This window comes from Lissotriton vulgaris, chromosome 9, assembly GCF_964263255.1.
Source record: "Lissotriton vulgaris chromosome 9, aLisVul1.2, whole genome shotgun sequence".
NCBI classification, from domain to species: domain Eukaryota; kingdom Metazoa; phylum Chordata; class Amphibia; order Caudata; family Salamandridae; genus Lissotriton; species Lissotriton vulgaris.
In genome coordinates, this window is record NC_141697.1 from 1,206,603,613 (window position 1) to 1,206,630,577 (window position 26,965).

Sequence of the window (26,965 nt, forward strand, 5' to 3'; positions counted from 1 at the left end):
ACAAACTTAAGACAATCTTAACTTCTGTAAATACCAAAAGTAGTAAGTTTAGGATTTTGTCTTAAGTTAGTTCTGTGAATCGGGCCCTTAGTGCCGAGCGTGACCTGAAGTGAGAGATCCTCAAGAACCATGGTGAAGAGCCGCCACATGGGTATCGGGAAAGAGATTCGTCCCAATGGAGTCCGCCACCAGACAATTCCCTGCCAGGGGAGCCTGAGTAATAAAGGGCCAAAGGGATCGAGAGCAGACTATGCGATCCAGTCTTGTGTAAGCCCTATGCATGAGGAAGTAAAAGAAGTTGAGCTGGTTACCTGGGTTGTAGTGTCACCAGACATCTGAAAGCTCCTATTGACGTAGCCAGGCCTGCAAGCTCACTGCTTTAGCAACCGTGGGGGTGGAGGGCAGTGGCGGATGTGAGCGGTTCAGTACCAGACCCAGAGCTGTGTTGAAATCACTGCCAATCTGCCATGATAGCTGGGCCCACGAGACAGAGTATGAGGGAGGGGATTCAGAAACCTGGGTTGGTCTGTGTTGGGGGCATATATACAGCCTATCAGGCTTTGGCTACCATTCAGATGTGCATCTAGGAGGACATATGTGCCCTCCGATCAACCTCCTGGTGAAGCATCTCAAATGGGGTCCCTGCCCACACGCAGATTAGAGCATAGGTTGAGAAATTAGTGATGAAGACTTGCCCCTCCACCTTTTCTGTAGTTTGACCCCCTCCACCCTAGTGATGCGAGACTCCTGCAGCAAGGCTATGTGTGTGCCATTCTGTTTAAGGAAGGTGTGTATGTGATAGTGTTTGGCATGGTACGCATGCCATGGAAATTACAGGATAGGACATTGTATTTCTGGGGTGTCATAGTCGCCCAAGTGATCCGCCCCCTCCACTTCCCACGGGGAGCCAACAATAGAAAGGAGGCACATGAGCAGAGAAGGGCGATAAGAGATCCCCGCCGAGAAAGGGGATCAGGAGACACTGGATCAACCCCCAACACACAATAACTGAACAATGTAGAATAAAACAGAACAAGCATACTGGGAACAGTGAGGGAACAGCCTGCCGCCCAAACAAAAGCACCAAACCGTCCTAGAAGAAAGGCAGGTCGAAAGCACGACAGCAGTAAAGGGCGAAGGAGGAGTGAACCAGGCAGCAAGAGGAGGCCTCTGCCAAGCGCAGTCATCTGGCCCGACCCTCCAGTATATAGGATCCGATGATGAGGGGAGTACAGGACAAAAAGGGAACTGGCACGTGGGTGGAGGTCGATCCAGTTTGATGATATCAGTGGCTGTTTAGGGGCTCACCCATGGGGCCTGCCAATATCAGAGTCTTAAGGGGCAATGGTGCAACGGTGCTACCAGTGTCTGCTCACTGGCGGTCGGGGTGGGCTCCTGCGTCGTTTTCTCCTGCATACACGAGACAGGATGGGCTCCTGGTCTCGATGGTGTCGTCGCTCGTCCCTCGACACGATGTGCAGCAACTCTTCTTTCCTTCTGTCCTGCTGGGCACACGATAGCACGCTTTGTCGCCAGTTGTCGTGTATATCGGCCCCAGGAACACACAGGATGCGATGTTGTTCTGCAGGTATGCTTTATTAGATTCTCCTCCCTGGAATGTCCTTGTCCCTTCCTGTCCCCTCCCCTAAACCGGAAGCGGTGTCCGGTGTCCCCTGGCCTTTGCCCTTTGCCCAGGGTCCTAGTGTCCCTGTCCTGGGCATGACATCTGAGAAATCCAGTGGGGAATCCCAGAAGGTCGCTGCCACCTCCAGAGCAGGTAGGATGCTGTCCTGCGCCTGCTCGGGAGAGGGCACGGCTCAGATCTGTGGCTGACCCAGCCGGCTGTGCCACTGGTGACGACAGCAACCAGGCTACCCCCTGGGCCATTCCCCCTGGCCCACCAGGGCAGTCAAGGGAGGTGATAAGGCTTTGATCTAGTCCCAAGCCTCCAACAGAGCCTGGAAGAAAAGATTTTACTGCTACGCATCACAGCAGTGCATAATTGAAGCCCAAATCTCGGAGTTTGCGTTTAACCCTCAGGAATTAGATGCAAAAATGACTGGCAGACAGCCCAGAAAACAATGTTTCTGTCCTTGAAATGCTGCATTTTGGCAATGATGAGCCCACAGGGTCACCCAGAGGGGGGTGCCCTGCAGGGACCTGATGGGCCCTTTCGATGGAAAAGAATGGGGTGAGGTCTTCCACAGGAATCAGCTCTTTAGACCACCCATCCAGGTAAGCAACAAGTTGGGGCCCTCACTGACCTAAGAAAGGCCAATAATATGGACATTGCTGTGCCATGCCCGATCCCCCACATCCTCGGCCCTCTGCTCTAAGACTGTACTCGATCTTTGCGGTGCCACATCTGCTTTTGAAGATTCGATGCCTGAGGCTGGATGTTTGCCAAGGAGCGCTCTGCGAGGGTGGTACATTCAACCAACTTTCTATGATCCTGCCCGATGAGATTGACATCTATGGCGATCGCATCCACTTTTGTCTCCAGTATGAGGTGTGAAGCCTCAATGGCAGCCAGGATTAGATCCAGCTTATCCACATTGGAGGATGCGCCAGGAACGTCCCAGCTTGGAGACCAGGTCGGGGACTGTGTCGATGGTTGTGGAGCCTTCACTGGTCTTGTGCGCCCCATTGCACTGGTCTTGGCCACCCTGATGTGGGCAGGGCCTTCAGAGAGACTGGACAGTGGGCACTAAACCTGTGGTACTTAAAAAACGAGGAGATACAAACTGGATTAAGGCAGGGCACTGACACAAAGCTGCCGCCGCACCAGTTAGCCATACACAAAGAGGCAAGGGCTTTGGGCCTACTTCCTACTGAGCTTAGGTTGGCCACCATAGTAATAATACTAAAGGCGGGCAAACCCCCAGATGAGTGTGCCTCTTACAGACCAATCTCTCTGCTGAATGCATAAGTCAAAATATTAGCATCCCACCCAGGCGGACTTTATGCCCAATAGAAGTACAAGACTTAAATTACGCAATATGTTAGGAGTGATGGGGGTGGCGGAAGAATTGCAGGATGGCATTTGACACCTTGGAATAGACATCTCTGTTTGCAATGCTCAATAGACTGGACTTTAGGCCAAATTCTATGGCATGGGTGTGACTATTGTGTTGCATCCCACTGTCACGAGTTAAGGTAAATGGAACATATGCTGAAATATTTTAGCTTAAGGGAAGCACCAGGCAGGGCTGCCCACTGTTGCCAATTATATTTGGACAGGCCTTTAAACTCCTGGTGGCTTGGATTTGACAAGATCCTCCAGTGAAAGGAATATACTCGGAGAGACACTGGGAAGACCGTAAATCTCTTTATGTGGATAATATACTGCTCTATGTGACAGACTCTCAGCTTAAGGTAAAAAGGATGAGGCCGCTTATTCGCAACTTTGGTAAGTATGCTGTATATCAGATACATTTGGACAAATATCTAATTTACCCCCTGACTGGGGATGTTCCACGACAACCCCAAGATTGCCATATGCCAATAAAAGCAGAAAGGTTTAAATATCTGGGTATCCATGTTGCTAAAGATCCAAGCAAGTTTCTGGCACGTAACCTGTTTACACATCTGGACTGCTTCAGGTGGGATGTTGGTCTACTGTCGCTAATGGAAAGAGCTGCAATGTTTAAAATGATGGCACTTCCGGGATTTTTATTTGCGTTCAAAAGACTCCATACACGTCCCGGTACACTTCTTCAGGTATCTAGAGGGGTATATTCGGCTTCTACTATAGGGCTAGTCCCCTGCCCCCGGGTCACTTTTAAAAAAATTGACTAGAGGAATATATGATGGTGGAATAGCTCTTTCAGATATCCGAGCCTATTAATGGGCCTCACAATTGAATGTAATACATGAAAGGGCCTTTGCGGACCAGTCGAAGCCGGCAGTAAAAATTGACAGATATAAGTAAGGGGCTACCCCGTGGGACTGTATGGAAGAATACCCCTTGGTGGTTGTCCCCCACTTATAAAAACTGCGGTGTCCCTTTGGTGGGAGGCCACAACTTATTTGGGATGGAAAGGACAACTCACTGTGGAGACATTTCTGTGGGATGCTCAGTATTTTAGGGCTGCAGGGAGCCTCAAATGTTGTATAAATGGGACATGATTGGCATCTCAAAATGAGGTGACCTGTGCTAGAGGGACACCATAATGCCACTAGAAAAGCTACAGCAGAAATATAACCTAACAAATGGTGAAACCTTCCACTACCTACAGGTCAAGCATACTGTTCCCACACATTTCTACAGGAACAGACGTCCCGGATGTGTCTCCCATGGAGTCCGGAGTGCTGGTAGAACCCCTGGTGTAAGGAGCTATCTCCTGCCTCTACAAAAAAATCGTAAACAAATTACTGAGGCAGCTGTAGTGGCTGAGAGACATGGGAGTCCAATCTTCTCACATTCAAAGGGAGAATGGAAGGAGGTGCTGCAGAGCCCGAGGGTGTTTTCAATAAGGTCTGGATTCTGCATGGTGCAACTCAGGGTTCTGCATAGAGAGTATTATTCCAGGTCTGCCAGAAATAAAAATGGGTTGAGTTATAAATGAGATGTAATTACAAGGTTGTGAAATGGTGGGTTCCTTCTACAATCTGCTTTGGGAGTGCTTAATGATACAGACTTACTGGTTGGGCCAGACTGGCCGTAGCAGGCGTCGGGCAGTTGCCCGGGAGGCTGGAATGGTGGGGGCTGGTTTTGGAATGGTGGGGGCTGGTTTTGCATGGATGCTGGAATATTGGCCCCCAATAACAAAGACAGCAGTGCTGGGGGACGGTTTTGTTTAGCAGTAGTGCTTCATGCTGCCCCCCCCCCCCCCCCCCCCCCCCGGGTAGGGATAGTCTAACAAAATTGACAGGGCTGCTTTGGGTTCCCAGTCTGGGGCTGCCTACTTGCAGGCAGTGTTGACTTGCATGAAACAGACCTTAGGGACTCACATAGAAAACACACCAAGGCGGACCTTACTCATTATAGTAAATGAAGTAACAATCACAGTGCCCCAGAAAATTTGGGTTCTGGACACTGTGTAGAAGTGTGGCTCAATAGTTAGAGCGGCAGACCCTGATGCAGAGGTCTGGCCCGGGACCAGGGTTCAATTCCCCGCCTCGCTGGGTTTTGGGCTCAGTTTCCACGGACCTGATAATTCTCGCCTCGGTGCCTATTCCAATCATGGAGTCCAACTCTGGGCAATAGCTTGCTTAATCTCCACAACGGCCCCAACAGCGCTGGGATGCCTGGCTTCACCTTGGGGGTGCCCAGGAGTGGACATTTCACAGGGGAAAGCCAGGAAGGTTTCCACAGAGGTATGCGTTTCAGCGCCAGGACACCCCAGTTGGGGTATTAGTGTACTTAAATGAAATTACTTTACTTCTGTACTGGACGCCTGGAGCAAAGAAATGGATTGGTGCATGCTGGCAGTGAAAACAATATATGAGGACAGGGGCTGCCCACGGAAATGGATGAAGATTTGGGCAGCAGGGGAAGCGATAAATGGACATTAAAGAGTAGTTAAGCTGCTTGTTTGGGCCAGGAAAGAAGCCAGCCTAGGTTGTCTCCCAAATCAGAAGGGTCTGGAGAAGAGAGGGAAAGGTATATGGTATATGTAAGTGGATGGGTGGGATTCTGCTTCCGGTGGGGTCGCTGGTCAGTTGCATACTGTGGTGTGTCTTTGTATTGGTAATATCTTAAATGACGGCCATCTCGAATACTCCATTGTGGAATTTCCAGCTGGATTGTTGTATCTGGTCTGATTTGATATCGTTATGTATTTTTAAGATATTTGTGAAAAAGTTGGCAATGTTGGTAGCAATAGGAGCTGAGAATGAGATTGAAAGATTTTGTTTCTAGCTTCGGTTGTTAAATTGTTTGGAAAACTATTTTGGGTGGGTTCTGGATGTCCTTGATTTCTTTTATATTTCCTATGCACAGTGCGTGCCCTGCGCTTGCAAAATTTCCTGTAAAAAAAATTTAAAAAGGGCTTACAGCCACCCTTACTTACCTGTACTTATCATTGGTTGGCTCCCACATCATTCATCCTTCCTTTCTTCCTATTGACCAGCGGCTCCTCCTCACCTCCGGCGTCCTCCTGGGTTTGATTCTTTGTCCCTGATGTGGAGCATGGACCAAGTACAGCTTTCTGTAGGTACTCTTGCATGTGTCAGCAGTTCCTCCACTTCACTCTGCCCTCCCACCGCTCCCTGTGGTTACACCCTCCCCCTACCCTCCTCCTAATCCTTGCAGATTCACCCAAGCCCCCCCAACCCCACCCTTCTCCAGCTTTCTGAGGTCTTTCCCACCATCCTCCCTCCTGTTGCTTGAGCACCCCGATCCCTCCTTGCTTTTTCTTTACAGTTGCACAGCAGAGCAAGATGTTGTGCAATATGCTTTAAAGGAAAAAAGAACTATATGACGTGATCAATGCTGGCTCAGTTTACTTTAAGCCATGTTCAGCAGCAGCTCGCGCTGCTGTGCAACATGTCAAAACACATTGGTAAAGCCAATAGATTTCATGTAGGTGAACCCTATTGGCTTTGTTATTTTTTGCTTTAAAGAGTTGTCTTTAGTGACAACAATTTTGTATTTTCTTTCTGAAACTCTACATGGGCAGAAATTACAAAAGTTTACATCTTAAGACAGAAGTGGCTAATTTTTGATGGTATTTAGTGATAATGAATTGTAGTAGTTGGTGAGATGTTCTAATGATATTGGTGGGTTTTCATCACCTGCTGTATAAGCAACTATTTAATGCAGTATGTGTTTTTAGGTTTTGCCTCGCCAAAAAGATGCGCTCTGCGCATCTTTTTTGCGGAGCAAAAACCTAATGAGAACTGTAGTGTGGCTTTGGGTCGGCCCTCGTCATTCATTGGCTGGCTCCATAAATGGAGCCTAGCCATTGGACGAGGGGCCTGTCCGTCAATGCCGGACCAGACACGGGGGCGTTCCCGAGATTCTTTGGCTTTTGGCTACGTCAGCCGAAAGCCTCTTCTCGGGATCGCCCCCGAATCTGGTCCGGGATTGAGGGCACCCGCCGGGAAAGGGCATGAAGGTCAAACCAAGCTGCAGGGAGGTATCGCCGGCAGCCCGTCATCCGAGGAGATGGTTGGCTGCAGGGAAAGTAGGAGGCATGAAGATTATACCGAGTGCAGAGTGGTGCTTCAGAGTGGAGCTTCAGAGTGGAGCGCCAGAGTGGAGCTTCAGAGTGCAGAGTGGAGCTTCAGAGTGGAGCTTCAGAGTGGAGCTTCAGAGTGGAGCTTCAGAGTGCAGAGTGGAGCTTCAGAGTGGAGCTTCAGAGTGGAGCTTCAGAGTGGAGCTTCAGAGTGCAGAGTGGAGCTTCAGAGTGGAGCTTCAGAGTGCAGAGTGGAGCTTCAGAGTGGAGCTTCAGAGTGGAGCTTCAGAGTGCAGAGTGGAGCTTCAGAGTGGAGCTTCAGAGTGGAGCTTCAGAGTGGAGCTTCAGAGTACAGAGTGGAGCTTCAGAGTGGAGCTTCAGAGTGGAGCTTCAAAGTGGAGCTTCAGAGTGGAGCTTCAGAGTGCAGAGTGGAGCTTCAGAGTGGAGCTTCAGAGTGGAGCTTCAGAGTGGAGCTTCAGAGTGGAGCTTCAGAGTGCAGAGTAGAGCTTCAGAGTGGAGCTTCAGAGTGCAGAGTAGAGCTTCAGAGTGGAGCTTCAGAGTGGAGCTTCAGAGTGGAGCTTCAGAGTGGAGCTTCAGAGTGCAGAGTGGAGCTTCAGAGTGGAGCTTCAGAGTGGAGCTTCAGAGTGGAGCTTCAGAGTGCGGAGTGGAGCTTCAGAGTGCAGAGTGGAGCTTCAGAGTGGAGCTTCAGAGTGCAGAGTGGAGCTTCAGAGTGGAGCTTCAGAGTGCAGAGTGAAGCTTCAGAGTGGAGCTTCAGAGTGCAGAGTGGAGCTTCAGAGTGGAGCTTCAGAGTGCAGAGTGGAGCTTCAGAGTGCAGATTCAGAGTGGAGCTTCAGAGTGCAGAGTGGAGCTTCAGAGTGGAGCTTCAGAGTGCAGAGTGGAGCTTCAGAGTGGAGCTTCAGAGTGCAGAGTGGAGCTTCAGAGTGGAGCTTCAGAGTGGAGCTTCAGAGTGGAGCTTCAGAGTGGAGCTTCAGAGTGGAGCTTCAGAGTGCAGAGTGGAGCTTCAGAGTGCAGAGTGGAGCTTCAGAGTGGAGCTTCAGAGTGGAGCTTCAGAGTGGAGCTTCAGAGTGGAGCTTCAGAGTGCAGAGTGGAGCTTCAGAGTGGAGCTTCAGAGTGCAGAGTGGAGCTTCAGAGTGGAGCTTCAGAGTGGAGCTTCAGAGTGGAGCTTCAGAGTGGAGCTTCAGAGTGCAGAGTGGAGCTTCAGAGTGGAGCTTCAGAGTGCAGAGTGGAGCTTCAGAGTGGAGCTTCAGAGTGGAGCTTCAGAGTGGAGCTTCAGAGTGGAGCTTCAGAGTGCAGCTTCAGAGTGGAGCTTCAGAGTGGAGCTTCAGAGTGGAGCTTCAGAGTGGAGCTTCAGAGTGCAGAGTGGAGCTTCAGAGTGCAGAGTGGAGCTTCAGAGTGGAGCTTCAGAGTGCAGAGTGGAGCTTCAGAGTGGAGCTTCAGAGTGGAGCTTCAGAGTGGAGCTTCAGAGTGCAGAGTGGAGCTTCAGAGTGGAGCTTCAGAGTGCAGAGTGGAGCTTCAGAGTGGAGCTTCAGAGTGCAGAGTGGAGCTTCAGAGTGGAGCTTCAGAGTGGAGCTTCAGAGTGGAGCTTCAGAGTGCAGAGTGGAGCTTCAGAGTGGAGCTTCAGAGTGCAGAGAGGAGCTTCAGAGTGGAGCTTCAGAGTGGAGCTTCAGAGTGGAGCTTCAGAGTGGAGCTTCAGAGTGGAGCTTCAGAGTGGAGCTTCAGAGTGCAGAGTGGAGCTTCAGAGTGCAGAGTGGAGCTTCAGAGTGGAGCTTCAGAGTGCAGAGTGGAGCTTCAGAGTGGAGCTTCAGAGTGCAGAGTGGAGCTTCAGAGTGGAGCTTCAGAGTGCAGAGTGGAGCTTCAGAGTGGAGCTTCAGAGTGGAGCTTCAGAGTGCAGAGTGGAGCTTCAGAGTGGAGCTTCAGAGTGCAGAGTGGAGCTTCAGAGTGGAGCTTCAGAGTGCAGAGTGGAGCTTCAGAGTGGAGCTTCAGAGTGCAGAGTGGAGCTTCAGAGTGCAGATTCAGAGTGGAGCTTCAGAGTGCAGAGTGGAGCTTCAGAGTGGAGCTTCAGAGTGCAGAGTGGAGCTTCAGAGTGGAGCTTCAGAGTGGAGCTTCAGAGTGCAGAGTGGAGCTTCAGAGTGGAGCTTCAGAGTGCAGAGTGGAGCTTCAGAGTGGAGCTTCAGAGTGGAGCTTCAGAGTGCAGAGTGGAGCTTCAGAGTGGAGCTTCAGAGTGCAGAGTGGAGCTTCAGAGTGGAGCTTCAGAGTGCAGAGTGGAGCTTCAGAGTGGAGCTTCAGAGTGCAGAGTGGAGCTTCAGAGTGGAGCTTCAGAGTGCAGAGTGGAGCTTCAGAGTGCAGCTTCAGAGTGCAGCTTCAGAGTGGAGCTTCAGAGTGGAGCTTCAGAGTGGAGCTTCAGAGTGGAGCTTCAGAGTGGAGCTTCAGAGTGGAGCTTTAGAGTGCAGAGTGGAGCTTCAGAGTGGAGCTTCAGAGTGCAGAGTGGAGCTTCAGAGTGGAGCTTCAGAGTGGAGCTTCAGAGTGGAGCTTCAGAGTGGAGCTTCAGAGTGGAGCTTCAGAGTGCAGATTCAGAGTGCAGATTCAGAGTGGAGCTTCAGAGTGGAGCTTCAGAGTGGAGCTTCAGAGTGGAGCTTCAGAGTGCAGATTCAGAGTGCAGATTCAGAGTGGAGCTTCAGAGTGCAGAGTGGAGCTTCAGAGTGGAGCTTCAGAGTGCAGAGTGGAGCTTCAGAGTGGAGCTTCAGAGTGCAGAGAGGAGCTTCAGAGTGGAGCTTCAGAGTGCAGAGTGGAGCTTCAGAGTGCAGAGTGGAGCTTCAGAGTGGAGCTTCAGAGTGGAGCTTCAGAGTGGAGCTTCAGAGTGGAGCTTCCGAGTGGAGCTTCCGAGTGGAGCTTCAGAGTGGAGCTTCCGAGTGGAGCTTCAGAGTGGAGCTTCAGAGTGGAGCTTCAGAGTGCAGATTCAGAGTGGAGCTTCAGAGTGGAGCTTCAGAGTGGAGCTTCAGAGTGCAGAGTGGAGCTTCAGAGTGGAGCTTCAGAGTGCAGAGTGGAGCTTCCGAGTGGAGCTTCAGAGTGCAGAGTGGAGCTTCCGAGTGGAGCTTCCGAGTGGAGCTTCCGAGTGGAGCTTCCGAGTGGAGCTTCAGAGTGGAGCTTCCGAGTGGAGCTTCAGAGTGGAGCTTCAGAGTGGAGCTTCAGAGTGGAGCTTCAGAGTGGAGCTTCAGAGTGGAGCTTCAGAGTGCAGATTCAGAGTGCAGATTCAGAGTGGAGCTTCAGAGTGGAGCTTCAGAGTGGAGCTTCAGAGTGCAGAGTGGAGCTTCAGAGTGCAGAGTGGAGCTTCAGAGTGGAGCTTCAGAGTGGAGCTTTAGAGTGGAGCTTTAAAGTGGAGCTTCAGAGTGGAGCTTCAGAGTGGAGCTTCAGAGTGGAGCTTCAGAGTGCAGAGTGGAGCTTCAGAGTGGAGCTTCAGAGTGGAGCTTCAGAGTGGAGCTTCAGAGTGCAGAGTGGAGCTTCAGAGTGGAGCTTCAGAGTGCAGAGTGGAGCTTCAGAGTGGAGCTTCAGAGTGGAGCTTCAGAGTGGAGCTTCAGAGTGGAGCTTCAGAGTGGAGCTGCAGAGTGGAGCTTCAGAGTGCAGAGTGGAGCTTCAGAGTGGAGCTTCAGAGTGCAGAGTGGAGCTTCAGAGTGGAGCTTCAGAGTGCAGAGTGGAGCTTCAGAGTGGAGCTTCAGAGTGGAGCTTCAGAGTGGAGCTTCAGAGTGGAGCTTCAGAGTGCAGAGTGGAGCTTCAGAGTGGAGCTTCAGAGTGCAGAGTGGAGCTTCAGAGTGGAGCTTCAGAGTGGAGCTTCAGAGTGCAGAGTGCAGAGTGGAGCTTCAGAGTGGAGCTTCAGAGTGGAGCTTCAGAGTGGAGCTTCAGAGTGGAGCTTCAGAGTGGAGCTTCAGAGTGGAGCTTCAGAGTGCAGAGTGGAGCTTCAGAGTGGAGCTTCAGAGTGGAGCTTCAGAGTGGAGCTTCAGAGTGGAGCTTCAGAGTGGAGCTTCAGAGTGCAGAGTGGAGCTTCAGAGTGGAGCTTCAGAGTGCAGAGTGGAGCTTCAGAGTGCAGAGTGGAGCTTCAGAGTGGAGCTTCAGAGTGGAGCTTCAGAGTGGAGCTTCAGAGTGGAGCTTCAGAGTGCAGAGTGGAGCTTCAGAGTGCAGAGTGGAGCTTCAGAGTGGAGCTTCAGAGTGCAGAGTGGAGCTTCAGAGTGGAGCTTCAGAGTGGAGCTTCAGAGTGGAGCTTCAGAGTGGAGCTTCAGAGTGGAGCTTCAGAGTGGAGCTTCAGAGTGCAGAGTGGAGCTTCAGAGTGGAGCTTCAGAGTGGAGCTTCAGAGTGCAGAGTGGAGCTTCAGAGTGCAGAGTGGAGCTTCAGAGTGGAGCTTCAGAGTGCAGAGTGGAGCTTCAGAGTGGAGCTTCAGAGTGCAGAGTGGAGCTTCAGAGTGGAGCTTCAGAGTGGAGCTTCAGAGTGGAGCTTCAGAGTGGAGCTTCAGAGTGGAGCTTCAGAGTGCAGAGTGGAGCTTCAGAGTGGAGCTTCAGAGTGCAGAGTGGAGCTTCAGAGTGGAGCTTCAGAGTGGAGCTTCAGAGTGGAGCTTCAGAGTGGAGCTTCAGAGTGCAGAGTGGAGCTTCAGAGTGCAGAGTGGAGCTTCAGAGTGGAGCTTCAGAGTGCAAAGTGGAGCTTCAGAGTGGAGCTTCAGAGTGCAGAGTGGAGCTTCAGAGTGGAGCTTCAGAGTGGAGCTTCAGAGTGGAGCTTCAGAGTGGAGCTTCAGAGTGGAGCTTCAGAGTGGAGCTTCAGAGTGGAGCTTCAGAGTGCAGAGTGGAGCTTCAGAGTGGAGCTTCAGAGTGGAGCTTCAGAGTGCAGAGTGGAGCTTCAGAGTGCAGAGTGGAGCTTCAGAGTGGAGCTTCAGAGTGCAGAGTGGAGCTTCAGAGTGGAGCTTCAGAGTGCAGAGTGGAGCTTCAGAGTGGAGCTTCAGAGTGGAGCTTCAGAGTGGAGCTTCAGAGTGGAGCTTCAGAGTGCAGAGTGGAGCTTCAGAGTGGAGCTTCAGAGTGGAGCTTCAGAGTGCAGAGTGGAGCTTCAGAGTGCAGAGTGGAGCTTCAGAGTGGAGCTTCAGAGTGCAGAGTGGAGCTTCAGAGTGGAGCTTCAGAGTGGAGCTTCAGAGTGCAGAGTGCAGAGTGGAGCTTCAGAGTGGAGCTTCAGAGTGGAGCTTCAGAGTGGAGCTTCAGAGTGGAGCTTCAGAGTGGAGCTTCAGAGCGGAGCTTCAGAGTGCAGAGTGGAGCTTCAGAGCGGAGCTTCAGAGTGCAGAGTGGAGCTTCAGAGTGGAGCTTCAGAGTGGAGCTTCAGAGTGGAGCTTCAGAGTGGAGCTTCAGAGTGCAGAGTGGAGCTTCAGAGTGGAGCTTCAGAGTGCAGAGTGGAGCTTCAGAGTGGAGCTTCAGAGTGGAGCTTCAGAGTGGAGCTTCAGAGTGGAGCTTCAGAGTGGAGCTTCAGAGTGCAGAGTGGAGCTTCAGAGTGGAGCTTCAGAGTGCAGAGTGGAGCTTCAGAGTGGAGCTTCAGAGTGCAGAGTGGAGCTTCAGAGTGGAGCTTCAGAGTGCAGAGTGGAGCTTCAGAGTGGAGCTTCAGAGTGGAGCTTCAGAGTGGAGCTTCAGAGTGGAGCTTCAGAGTGGAGCTTCAGAGTGCAGAGTAGAGCTTCAGAGTGGAGCTTCAGAGTGGAGCTTCAGAGTGGAGCTTCAGAGTGGAGCTTCAGAGTGGAGAGTGGAGATTCAGAGTGGAGATTCAGAGTGGAGAGTGGAGCTTCAGAGTGGAGATTCAGAGTGGAGAGTGGAGCTTCAGAGTTGAGATTCAGAGTGGAGAGTGGAGCTTCAGAGTGCAGAGTGGAGCTTCAGAGTGCAGAGTGGAGCTTCAGAGTGCAGAGTGGAGCTTCAGAGTGGAGCTTCAGAGTGCAGAGTGGAGCTTCAGAGTGGAGCTTCAGAGTGCAGAGTGGAGCTTCAGAGTGGAGCTTCAGAGTGCAGAGTGGAGCTTCAGAGTGGAGCTTCAAAGTGGAGCTTCAGAGTGGAGCTTCAGAGTGCAGAGTGGAGCTTCAGAGTGGAGCTTCAGAGTGGAGCTTCAGAGTGCAGAGTGGAGCTTCAGAGTGCAGAGTGGAGCTTCAGAGTGCAGAGTGGAGCTTCAGAGTGCAGAGTGGAGATTCAGAGTGGAGCTTCAGAGTGCAGAGTGGAGATTCAGAGTGGAGCTTCAGAGTGCAGAGTGGAGCTTCAGAGTGCAGAGTGGATATTCAGAGTGCAGATTCAGAGTGCAGAGTGCAGATTCAGAGTGGAGCTTCAGAGTTCAGATTCAGAGTGGAGCTTCAGAGTGCAGAGTGGAGCTTCAGAGTGGAGCTTCAGAGTTCAGATTCAGAGTAGAGCTTCAGAGTGGAGCTTCAGAGTGGAGCTTCAGAGTGGAGCTTCAGAGTGGAGCTTCAGAGTGGAGCTTCAGAGTGGAGCTTCAGAGTGCAGAGTGGAGCTTCAGAGTGTCAAGAGCAATGCCAATAGCTCTAACTTTAACAAAGGCAAAACCATTGCATTGTAAATGCTTGTTTTACATTTGCTTAGGCTTAATTTTCTTTGTGTCTGTTTCTTTTGTTTTTCCACAGATGTATTACATTTGCTTTTCTAAATAATGTGTTTTCAACGTGTCTTTTCACAGTTTATTTTTCTTTAATATAAAGATGCCGAGAAAAGTTGTTAATTTTCGTGTATTTATTTTCGTTTGCACTTAACATTTATTTGAAACGGTTTGCTTTTATATTGTAACTTGAAAAGAAATGTGAATGCGGTGTGTTTTTAAGCACATTTTCTTCTCAATACATGAAAAATATAATTTGTTTTCGGGTCACCATAAAGTGCTTTTAGAAAGATTTTTCCTTTTGTAAGCGCAATATAGAACTATTTTTCTTGATGTGAAGTAAGTGCCATGCACTGGTGTATTCAGTGTCCTATTCTGATTATGAACACGCGTTACCTAAAGCTACTAGAGAACTGTTACACATATATTTTTTAATAACAGGGTTCTACCTGGGAGTGCCACGTGGTTTTTCCTTTTATGTTTCTATGCTTGCCTACAAGTTATAATTTCTGCATATATTTTCAGAGTTTAATATCATTCATGCTAACATCTTCATTATATCCTGCCTTGTAAGAAGTTGCTGCCTAGCACAGATCAATATTGTTGACGCAAACATCTTGTAATTATTCACAATGCCACGTTTTATAATTAATGCCAATTAATTATAAAACGTTCATTCACTTATAGTGAATGAACAAACAATGCCAAGGGCATTGTTTGTTCATTCACTATAAGTAAAACATTATTAATGAATTCATGTGGGCTAATTCTTCAGCGTTTCTTGTATTTTATGCATCTTTTCACTTTCACTTGAGTAGTGTTAGGAGTGGACATCCATTAATTTATTTTAAAATGTGTCGAAGTCGATTGACTCCTACTGTTTATATACTGTTTTGCAAATATGTATGCGTCCCACCACATGAAAGATTCTTTTCCTATTTTATTGTTAATAAATTAACATTTCTAGTTTTCCAGTGCACATACTGTGGCCCACTGACAACACGGTAGCTTTCATCTTTCTGCACTACCGCTCCTGCATCCTTTTATTCATTTTTTGAATGCACATATAATATTTAGGTAGCGCCTCGCCATCTTTGCGGAGTATGACACTACATTTCTGCTGTCTGCTTTGAAACAGACTTTTGAGCAGCGAAAGCTGTAAGCCTCAAAAGTTTCCTGCTGCGTCCCGTCTATTAATATTTCGTGTGGCTTATTACACATTCAGGTGTTTGAAAGTATCACTGCCTCACAGCCTTGTTTAATTATATCCCTCCAGACGGTGTTACCAAGTGTAAATGCGCTATGGCTTTTTAAACCTAAAATATGCATACTTAAATTATTGCCACTGTTTGCTCTTTCTGCAAACTTTAAATATGCTGATATTGCATACTTAAAGTATGGTGCATATTTAAAATATGCGACTACTTGTTCCTTCCTCATACCTTTGTTAATTGTTTTGATATTTCACAGTGCTGTGAGGAGGCGACCTTCTATGAAATAAATGTCGGCATTTTTGGTATTCTGTGTTGCTACTTTGTAATTGTTTCCTTGAATTCAGTTGCCTTTACTACAACATTATTGCAAACGCCTGTATTGTTATCCATTTCCAAGTGTTTTAATCATTGCAAATGCTTCTCGTTCCTGCTATGCCTCTGTTTCTGCTGCTTGGGTGACGTTTCTCTTTTTAACACTTTTTTTATTTTTTATTATTGTTATTAAAATTATTTACACTCTCACTCAACAATTTTTACCTTTTGAAGCGCTGTAAAAACCTAATATTACTGTTAACCCCCACGGGTACAAACCTTTGTTTTATTGATAGTTGTAGATAGCATTTGGGATTCTTTGTTCTTTGCACTTTAAATTTGTATTGTTTACAACAACTTTGCGCAAAAAGGACAATTGATGGACAGAATGCAGAACAATGTCATACATTCACCCCAGTACAGAGATCTGGGCCTAAATCCACCGTTTTTTGGCTCACCATGCCATTCCAGTTTGGACCCAGCCATATACAAATCAGTCTTGACCCTGCGCCCAATGGGAACAGTCCAGCCCGAACTACCAGGCCAGGTCCTCCTTGGGCTGGAAACAAGGTCCTAGGAACGGTTTCGGGCTTTCAGCCCTCATCAGCCAAGATAGCTTCACTCCAGTGGCATGGAGAGCACAGTACCCATGTCTGGGCATACCCTGGTTCTAACCCATTTGTCCGCCTTCTTTCACAATTCTTGGGGAGAGGTCAGATCAGAGTCCACAGGTACTGATGCAACAGCCTGTTTTGACAATTATTAAGGATCTGCTCCTTCAAAATTAAGTTGTACAATCTTTTAACCAGTCCTGTAGAGCCTTAGTAGCACTATCTAAAAAGTCAACCCAGTCTTTAGTCTGTGCTTTTTGGGTGTCTCTGAACTTAATCCTGTATTGCTCAGTGGTTAGGCCAAACCCATCAATCAGTGCGCTCTTCAAGAATTTGTAATTATCAGCATCCTCTTCTCTTACAGTGAGGAGCTCGTCTCTATCTTTGTCTGCAAAGGAGAGCCACACGATTGCTGCCCACTGCTCCCTAGGGACCCTCTGTACTTTACAGTTCCTTTCCAGTGCAGTTACCCATTGTGGATGTCATCCCCACTCTGGTAGAAAGGGACAATCTTGTTCAGGTTCCTATGGTCATGAGTATGTTCTCTACCTCTAGGGACACTGTTGCTGCCACAGTGGGGCTCTAGCCCCCATCTTTGTGAAGCTCTCTGGAGCTCAAGGGATTCCTTATCTAATGCCAACTGCTCTCTCTTGATCCTAAGCTCTGCTTTCTCAAACTCAAGCAGTCTGCATTTTCTCTCATAAGAGAACTCCCTCTGGTGAGGGGGAGTAGCCCTATGAGAGACAGAGATCCCTACAGATGTACCAGAATGATTCAATTCCTGAGAAGGAGATCTGGATCTTCTTGGTGCACTATAAACCCTTCCAGGTGGTATTAAGATGGCCCCCCAGTGCCCTTCTTCCTCCCCTTCAGGAAGGATTGGATTTTCCAGGTTAGAATCATCTTGATCCTCCTGGTCAGCTTCAGTTTCCTCTTCTGCTGATCCACCCACTCTACCTACCTCATCAGACCCTGGGGTCTTTCTGAGGTCATCTGCAAGCAACAACTTTATGAGAGGTTGTGTGGTTGGTCTTTTCACTGTCTTCAATTTCCTCGAGGCACATATAGTCCTCAATTCTTGGTATGTAACATTGTCATACTTAGTTGGGAGAGGCCCACTGGCTTCTGACCTTGAAGACATGACTAGTGTGGTGTGGTGTATGCACATACCTACTCTAGTGAGGCCTACTAAACTCTCTTGAGATGTAGAAAGGGTGTGCTAAGCCCTTGACACACAACTTGACACTAAACTTGATTTAAATATTCCTAAAGAACCCTTAGTGGTTTTCAGTTAGTCACTCAAAGAGATTATCTGGTAAAGCAATAGCAGGCTTGAATCCCACCGCTGCCACCAATGTGAGAAGTTGGCCTGGCACATGCTGTCCACTAGTTATAGTGGGCACCTTGCACCAGTCCAAACAACCCTTATTGATGATAGGTTTAAAGACAACGGGCCCGATTCACAGAACTAACTTAAGACAAAATCCTAAACTTACTACTTTTGGTATTCACAGAAGTTAGGATTTTGTCTTAAAACAGACTTAAGACAAAATCCTAACTTAAGTCTGTCTTAAGTCTGTCTTAAGGCAAACTTAAGACAACATTCTAATTTCTGTGAATACCAAAAGTAGTAAGTTTAGGATTTTGTCTTAAGTTAATTCTGTGAATCGGGCCCAACCTTTATTGAAAGCTATCCTAGTGGTAGCTATTGAGAGCAGCCTTCAGGCTAAGTCTTGAAGGAGTGTAAAGCAGCTTAGTTTACCAGATTATAACTTCTTGAATTACTAAATAAAAGAAGAACCACACAAGGTATATATAAAATATATGTATTTATTTCTAAACACTCACTACTAATCTTTTGATGCGATTAGAGTCCAAGATACACAATAATTCAGTTCTAAAATGACAGAATATAGCACAATATACAATGGCCCCAGGGAGGACCAAACAATATACCAAGAAATTGGTATAAGAACCATGACTTGACTAGACACCATGCCTAGAGCACTTAGAATCGCTGGGACCCCAAGGAACCACCAAAGGTAGTGATACAGGAGACCCAAGGGGGACCCGTGCAGTTTGAGAACACAGGCGCCAACCCTCGTACTATTCTATGGGAAAGTGACGGTTGGAATTTTAGAAGTTAAAGACACTTAGCAGAGGACTTTGAGCAAACTCCTTTAGACTTAGGGGGTTCTAGAGCCAGCACCCACGGGAGCACCGGAATACTCGAGTTACCTCACCCAGGGAAGCCGGATGCATAGGTGTCAAATGGTGTTGGGAATCGTCGTTTATTTCAATGGCGATCTGCGGCAAAGGGCTGCTGCCGGAAAGAAGAGAAGTGTCTGGTGTGATTCTAAATTCCAGGATTATGTATCAGAGTTTCGTCCATGTAAATCTAAAGTCCTGTAGCCAGGGGTTCCTATCTTATACCCAAGGAAGGGTTGGGACAAACTCTGGGGACCCACCTATGAGAGGGTCAGGAAAGAGGGCTGGCTACACCCATTACCTGTGTCTAGTTTTGCCCCTGCAACCGGTTTGAGCTGGACTATGCACAGGGACACCAAATGTGCCCCCAATGCAGACTTTAAAGCACTCTTGGAGTTCACCCACCCAGCCCAAATTCACTAAAGCCTGTCTGGGAGGTGGTTACACCTCCCTGTGACAGGAAACCTATTGTCCAGGCCTCCCCTGCCAGAGTTCCGTCCAGCAGCAGGAGGGAAGACTCATGTCTGTGGCTGGCAGCATCCATTTTGTGATGCCAGGGTCTGCTATGCTGGTAACGGGTATACCGGTGCGGTCATGTTTCTTCCTCTAGGAAGGTGGGATCATACTCCCACATCAGTTACTGGTGTGGGGGTATGATATTCAAGTTGTTTGACACCAAACACAACATGTTTCCATGCAGCCATCCTAAAGTTAGCATTTACCGCGAGGTTATAATGCACTTAAGAGTATATGGCTTGGCTGCATCACAAACAACCCTGGAATAAAGGTTCCGAAAGCTGCAGAGGGGCTCCGCTCATGCATGGACATCCTCTCACACGAAACTCAACACCCTGCCTTCAGGATTGTTAAGGCCTGCCATAGGGGTGATTGATAGGTTTACACGTGCAGTGATATAGAGAGATATAGTGAACCTATATCTCAGTACGGTGTGCATACACCACCTTACACAGGCTGCAGTAGTAGACCTGTGGTGTCATTTTGGAAGGTTTCTCAGGGGTGGCACAATACATATTTCAGACCCTGGTAGGCCTCTGGGGTACCTATGCCCAGGGTACATAGTATACCATATATTAGGAACTTATAAGGGTACCCCTGAATCCAATCTGGAGTATACCTAAAGTACTGGTAATCAATTTAGAGAGGAAGCAGCTAAGCTGGGGTCCTGGTTAGCAGGGTCCCAGCCAGACTAAAGTCTAAAAACAGTGAAACATCAGCAAAAAGTGGGGGTAACCATAAGAAGCAGATCCTACTCTCCTACAGTTACTACCACTAATTCGGAGTTTGCAGTAAAATTAAAATGTCTTACGACCTCATTTCGGTCGCAAAACATTCACACATACCACTGTGAGTCGCTATTAGAAAGGGACGCCCTTAACACGCCCCTACTTAATACCGAATCGCAAACCCATTTTTCAAATTGTCAATAGGTTACCGAATCGCAAAATAGGGTTCGGTACATTGAAAAAGGCTTTCTTTGCAGTCGCAAATGGCCTGATTATGCGAATCAGGCCATTTGCGACATCAAAAAAGCTACGTACATCTGGACCTCATTGAGAGCATCTAAAGAGGGGCCGGAGGTGAAGTCAGTTACGGTTGGGCTGCAGAAGCGATAGGAGGCCTGGGTGGGCATGTGTGCCACAAACCAGGCCCTCTGCTCCCATCTGTCCTTTAACAGTTCTTTGTTTTTGGGATGCTTATGCTGCTGCTGCCCATACGCTTCCTGTACTGTGGTCCTGTTAGTACAGCTTGCTACAAACAAATCTACTACACAAAAGCTAAATCAATGATTACTGTCAATGTTGGTCTACTCGGCAGGATGCGCGTGAAAAAGTGAACTCCCAGCAAACATGGCTCCTCACCGACTCCATCCATATGCGCCACCTAAGTTGGGCGTGGAGTTTCAGCCAATTGGACTTTGTGTGGTGGCACTTCTAAAAAAGAGCATGTTTACGACGAGAAAAGTACAACTATAAGTCCCAGAATGCACAGCACTGCCAGCTAAAAATCTAGAACTGGCTGCACTTATCACTGCAATGAGCCCCTTGGCAGGCTTGGGATACGTTTGGCTATGCACGTGAAACAAGGCGTCACATTATTTACTACAAAATGCAGTGGACTCCTGTATAAAATGTATAAGGAATATATGTTTGTTTTTTATTGAATGTCTTTTTTTCTTGGAGGCAAGGAATGGTTAATCCGACCAACGGGGGAGATGGCAGAGATAGCCCTTAATGTGAGAATGTTTGCATTAAGTTGATAATGGACAAAAGCTGACGTTGTTTAAAACATTGTGGTGTGCTTAAGGACTTTGATGTCCAACAGAATGTCTCTTAATTCATAGGGATAACACAATGACAGCCTCCCTGCACCCCATTCCAAGTGGTATTTGGGAGCAAGGAGAAAGCAAATCCCATGCAGCTTCTCCACTGTTGTGCTAATGTGCAGAGCAGCAGCATCTCAGAGTATCTGTGGGGACAGGAGGGAATGTGCGGGCGCCCCTGGTCCCTACTAAGCCCGCCCTCTGCTTGACCGGAACACGTGCCACACTGGTTGCAGCTGTTGCCTTAGAGTGCTGCCAGAGGGCAATGGCCTTACTTTAATAGTGTGTTACTAGTGATTTTTGACTTCATATTTTCCACTTTCTTGGGAGGAGGTGCCAGGCCTTGGCTCACATGACCTAGAGACTCATGCTATGCCCTGGTCCAATCATCGCACACCTTACTTTTGATCCTTCAGAAGGATTTAAAAGTCCTCAACCAGCATTTCCCAGTCCATCGAGAAGCACCAGAAGGCAGCACGCGTCCTTAGGTCATGTGACCTCAAGACCTGGGATGTTCCCAGCCTATCGCCGCATGCCTCCCCTCCCCGCACCTCCATGCCTATAGCCCCTCACGAGTTAGAAGATAGCCACGGTCCGGCTCTGGCCAGCGTTAAAAGATGGTGGCCCAGTCTTGTGGCTCCTCACTGGTGTGTAACAGAAGGTCAGGTGTGTGGCCCACTCTTTGTTAGGCCTGCTAACCCATTGCGTTTGTGATACTGCTGGCAGTGACTCCATGTGCAGGATTATGCAAGGGAAGTTAGTTCATTACTAAGACTCTCATATGATTAGGACTATAGCACATATTGCTAGTAAGATGTGCCTAGGAGTTCGTCCAGAGCTGAGAAGCGTAGTCTGATGGCTGGTAAATGATTAGGAAATGGTATTCTCTGCACAGAGTAGCATGTTTGTGTGAGCCTGTTGTAAATGAATCTCGGACCCTAGTATAAATTTCCCGATTCATGCCCTTATATAGGTATACTTTATCATTTCCTTATGTAGGCATAGAAATCATTACCATATTTGGCCTAAAACATACAGCCCAAATACGGCATGGATACTTCCATTAAGCTCCAAGAATTAACCACGTTTTCTTGGAAAAGCCGCCTTCAGCAGCTCGGGCCTTCCCCCTGCTTGAATATTAAGTTCTCCTAGAACTCCCGGCATTTTCCAAGAAATGAGCCTTTGAGTGACGTTATTAAGTCCAAACATGCGTCAAACTTGGCACCTTCAAAGTATAAATATGCCTTTATTTGCCTAAACAAACACACAGTGGTTTGGAGCAGATCGACTATCTACTTGCCCAATGCCCTGCATCAAGTGCCCTGCATCAAGTGCCGAAGGAAGCCGACCCTCCAGCAGACGCACTGAGAGACTCTCTCATTTCTCCTGCCGAGAAATCCAGTTCCAGTGTTTCCAGGCTACCCTTGCCGGTATCTGGGAAATCGAGTCCCGAGAACGAGATACAAGATCTCCTTCATTCTAAAACAAAGGTACGGAGCTGATTAGACCTTTTAGAGAATTATTGGAATCAGATTCGTGGCAGAGAACTCCTCCTCTTATACTCCCTCCCTCTTACCAGACTTAGGTTAGGTACACCGGGGTAGGCGTATTCTAGAAGCACCAGTTGAGTATTTTAGTCATCCTTTTATCACTGTATGTATTTTATGTATTTTATGTATTTTATACATTTTATGCACTTTATGGCTTAGAAACCATATCATGCTTTTACAGTACTACTTTATAATACTGTTTGTATTATATGCATTGTACTTCATAGTAAGCTTTACTATTGTAGCAGTTCATTTTCAATGCTTGAGAAAGAAGACTGTTCAATAAATACCTTTTATTGAAAACGCCCGTCTCTCTATTTCTCTAGCACCTCTGGTGAAACTAAGCATGCACGATTGACTGAGTGAAATAGTTATCTATTGTTTCCGCGACACTAGAGATTTTATTTCTTATTCTTGGGAAACAAAGTTGTCATGTTTTATGCGGTTGTCAGAAACTAATCCCTTCTTGTTTATTCGAGAAAGTTTCTAGTGATCTCTGAGCTAGCTGGCACTCACAATCAAGTCTAGTATAACCGGTAGAGACCTAGTAGACCTCAGTCCTACGTCTAAGCTACAGGATATATTATTCCAATGCGCAGAGCCTATTGGGAATATAGGAACTACACTACAAGCCAACAGTAGTGCCCACAACCAGTTTTAGAAGCTCTGTTCTTAAAAAGAATCTTGGGGTCTAATTCACAGAACTAACTTAAGACAAAATCTTAAACTTACTACTTTGGTATTCACAGAAGGCATTTAGTAGTAGTAAAATTAGGATTTTGTCTTAAGAGCTGTCTTAAATCTGTCCTAAGTTTGCCTTAAGTTTGTCGTAAGTTTGTCTTAAGACTGTCTTAAGTCTGTCTTAAGTCAAACTTAAGACAAAATCCTACCTTTACTACTTACTAAATGCCTTCTGTGAATGGCAAAAGTAGTAGGACAGACTTAATACAGACTTAAGACAAACTTAGGACAGACTTAAGACAGACTTAACACAGACTTAACACAGACTTAACACAGACTTAAGACAGATTTAAGACAAAATCCCAACTTTACTACTACTAAATGCCTTCTGTGAATACCAAAAGTAGTAAATTTAGGATTTTGTCTTAGGTTAGTTGTGTGAATCGGGCCCTCAAAGTCTTCCGTAAAAATTCAAGACATCCAGGGTCATGGAACAGCTATCAGTAAACAATGACCCCCAAAGGCAAGGTCATAAGAAAAGTCAAAGATTATAGGCTTGTGCTTAGAGCATCATTCAGTCCAACAAAAAACAGGAGTACCTTTCAGAGCAGGGTTGCAGGACACTGAGGATATGAGTGCGAGCCTTGGGGCGTAGCAGATTCCGCGGCCCCAATATGGTCCTTGATTTTCATGCAAGCCCACGGATCTACAAAGATGGTTTAGATGAGCCCACATGTTGGCATGGTAAAGGCAGCAGACTTTGATCGTTTCCTTAATACCCAGATTGGCAGTCGTAGGCACTCAAAGTTATGTTCTGCATCTGCCATGTGCAATATCCTTAAAGTTGCATCCAGAGAATTTATGAACTGTTGTAAGCATGAATTATTTCACAGTAGTAATGGCTGTGCCCGTTTTGTTGCTCTCCATCCAAGACGCTGATGCGCAGCATGCTCGCGCGTGCGATTCAGTGACTGCTAAGTGTTACGCTGCTGAAAACTTGTCATCTTTCATACAGATGGATCTTCCAGACGATGAACCCGATCGATTAAGCAACAGAATGCTGGAGTATGACCCAGGGTGTGATAAATGGACTCTACGCGCGCCAATGATGTACTCCAAGTACCGCTTCAGTACGGCTGTAGTCAACAGTGAGATTTATGTCTTGGGTAAGTAGGACAAGATTGCGATTCGATTAGCCATTCTTTATCGTCCTGCCATCAGGCATCAGCTAATGAGAGATTCACCCTTCAATTTGTATTTTAGTGCAATATTAAGCTCAATGGGACTATTATATTAGGTGCCCAATGAGTGTTACAACAAGCTCCTTATGATATGGCTTCTCTGTTTGCGTTCAGTTGTCCTGTGCAGTGATGGGACCAACACAAGATCACAAAGCGCAACACCAGTGTGTTTTGCTCAACGAAATTACTTCCGGGGTGGGGGAGAGACGTTGTGGTGGAGGTGAGATGACTAGGAGATACAGGCTTGGTGCAAGCAGGTTGGTTCTTCAGAAGGCCAGGGTTAACTGTAAGGACATCCACAGTCTTTGACATCACTGTGCTGACCACTTCCTCTTCTGACTCCTCTCCAAAGCCATTTAACAGACTTCCATTTCCTGCTGAGAGTTTGGGGGAGGTGCAGAAAATAGAAATGCTATAAGAACTTTACTCACTCAAAAGACATCTATTCATATGGAGATACACATTACCCCCACACAGGATGTGTTGCAGCAGCAGCAGCACCTTGCTACTTTCCTACAGATGGCAAACTACTAAATCTTCCCTATGCTAGCTTCAACATTGACTTTAAAAAGCTGTTTACAATGTACATTGCCAAATCAGACAGTAGGCTTTGAACCTGAAGAGAGAATATAGACTGTCTTTGATTGGTCACAGGCAGCTAGGTGGTCCCCCATTGGGTGGATTGAGCTATCAAGTTAGTTCACCTGATTTTGTGATGGTTGTAGCAGTAACCACCCCGCCCCCACCCCTGACAGGCGGAAACTGTTGGGGAATGCTGCTTGCTTGTTAAAAGACTGCCAAAGACAGACCTCGAGCGACTGGGGTGACATTGTCCTCCTGTCCACATGCAGGGCGCTCTGTCTGAGGTGGACAAGGCCTGTGATAAAGGGTTGAGGTTCACTGAATGCATGGGCCTGAAGGAAGTAAGAAGTCCAGGGGGGACTGGATACTAACATCGGCACTTCTCCAATTATCAATGGGCACGCTAACCTGCAGAGCGCCAAGCAAAGTAGTGATAACCTCTGTTATCACTACTTTCCTTATTCCTGCTTCAAAACTGACTTAGCCATGATATCCTACGTAAGGTGGATATCATGGCTTAGTATGTCTTGCCCTATCAGCAAGCTTTCACCAAACCTTGTGCGATTATCGCTGTAGTTCCAATGATAATCGCACAATTGGCAGCTTGCACTCGGAATTTTATCGCTTTTTAGATAAGCGTTGCCGATAGCACGCTATCGCCGCGATAAAATTCAGAGTTGGCCGGCGATAATTATCCTCGCGCTAAGAGCGCTGAGCGATAATTATCGCATGGCCTTGATGATATGCCCCCATATTCATTGCTGTTATGGTTTCTGAACACTAGCCCAGTCCCAAGTCAACAATGTCGCATTATTATGACACTTCAGTCTCTTTTATATTTAAAACTACAATTTTGCTCGTCTGAGCAGGAAGTTTAGAAAAGAAAAATAATTATGTGCAGTGCTGCCACCATCAGCTTGCTCAACAACCTTCCTGCCAGCAATCACCTAAAAGCTAACAAAAGCACATACCTCAGTGCCACCAAAGGGGACCACAGACCAGCATTCGTCGGCAGTGGTGTGAAAATCTCCCACTGCGACCTCACAGCGACTTCTGCACTCATTCCTCACCAGTACTCACTCAGTGATGTTGAACATCGTGAATCACCAGGAAGACTGGCAAAAAAGTTTAAAAATAAAGGTATTGGCAATACTGAGAGGCATATCTGAATTGGGAAGTTATGCGGAAATGGGATTTGTTTCAAGGAAAGGACTCAACAGAATCTGCATGAGAAGCCCTGTGAGTGCGTGGAAGGCTGGTCTATGTGGTTGGGGCTTCAGGATGAATAATTAGTGAAGGTCAAGGGATGTGATTTCCAGGTCAGAAGTGGCACCCACTTCCTTCCCCGCGGAAGGCTGGCAACTTTCGTTCTTGTATTGTCTCTTTCGTTATTGTTTAGTTCGTTCACTGTATTTACTTTTCTCATCTTTGTGGTTTTGCTTCCCTTTTCAGTTTCCCCTCAGTTCCATGGGCCTCATTTATGTGGCTGTGCGTCACTTTTACGCTGCTGATGCGTCACGTTTTGTGACGCACCAGTGGCGTAAAAAATGCGCATTGTTGCGCCATATTTACAAAGTGACGCATCTAGGTAGATGCGTCACTTTGTAAACCCCTGCACCACATTATACCTGCGCCGGGTATAATGTATGCAAGGGGGGCGTATTGACGCAAGGAAGCCTCGTAGAAGTGACACAGTGAAATCTATAAGATTTCACTGCGTCACTTCTAGGACGCCGTTCTGTCAAAATCTTACGCCTGCCTCACAGCAGGCGTAAGACTGACGCAGGCCGTTTCACATGGGGGATGCATTTCTGGAGTTGCGTCACTTTTGTGACACACTCCAGCAATGCGTCACTTTTGTGCTTACAGATACGTCAGAAATACTGACGTATCTGTAACTCCTTGCGACATGATGCGTCATACATTAAATATGACGCATCAGGAATGTCGCAAGGAGTGCGCACTGAGAAGTGACGCATCGCTGCTTTCACGCAGCGATGCGTCATTTCTCATAAATGATGCCCCATGACTCTTTTGCTTGATCGGTGACTTGGCTCCAGATTACGATTTTATTTCGCTTGCTGACTGGTTGCCTGAACTCTGACTTGCCTCTGGATTATAATTTGGTTTTAGGTGCTGGGTGTTTTTTCCTCTTCCTCCCTGCATTCTAAGCTCACTTTCGATCTGGGGTCGAGTGCCTCACCATCCTTCATCAAGAGTAAACATTAATGAACAACACCTATACAGAAAATACATAACCTTAAAGTAATAGCAAATTCTGCATTCTTTAACATACTCCTAGTGAATAACCCATCATTCCACAAGGGACCACTTACTTGCAATTGTTTCAATATAATAATCACAACATAATTCAAAAATCCATATCATACATGGTTTACCACATACTCAATGACGTTTCTCATGTTGGTCGCCATTTTGGATAGATTCTCCTGTCTTCTCCACTGCATGCAAGTCCAATA

General features: G+C 47.4%; 1 protein-coding gene across 2 annotated transcripts in view; it reads left to right on the top strand.

The window, feature by feature from the left end:
* The window catches only part of KBTBD12 (kelch repeat and BTB domain containing 12), a 573,283-nt gene that overhangs the window by 105,572 nt on the left and 440,746 nt on the right, over positions 1–26,965 (top strand). For both annotated transcript variants that reach the window (XM_086939286.1, XM_086939285.1), the window contains exon 4: positions 23,678–23,828. In XM_086939286.1, coding sequence (XP_086795412.1) covers positions 23,678–23,828 — 151 coding nt within the window. The remainder of the gene's footprint in view (positions 1–23,677; positions 23,829–26,965) is intronic.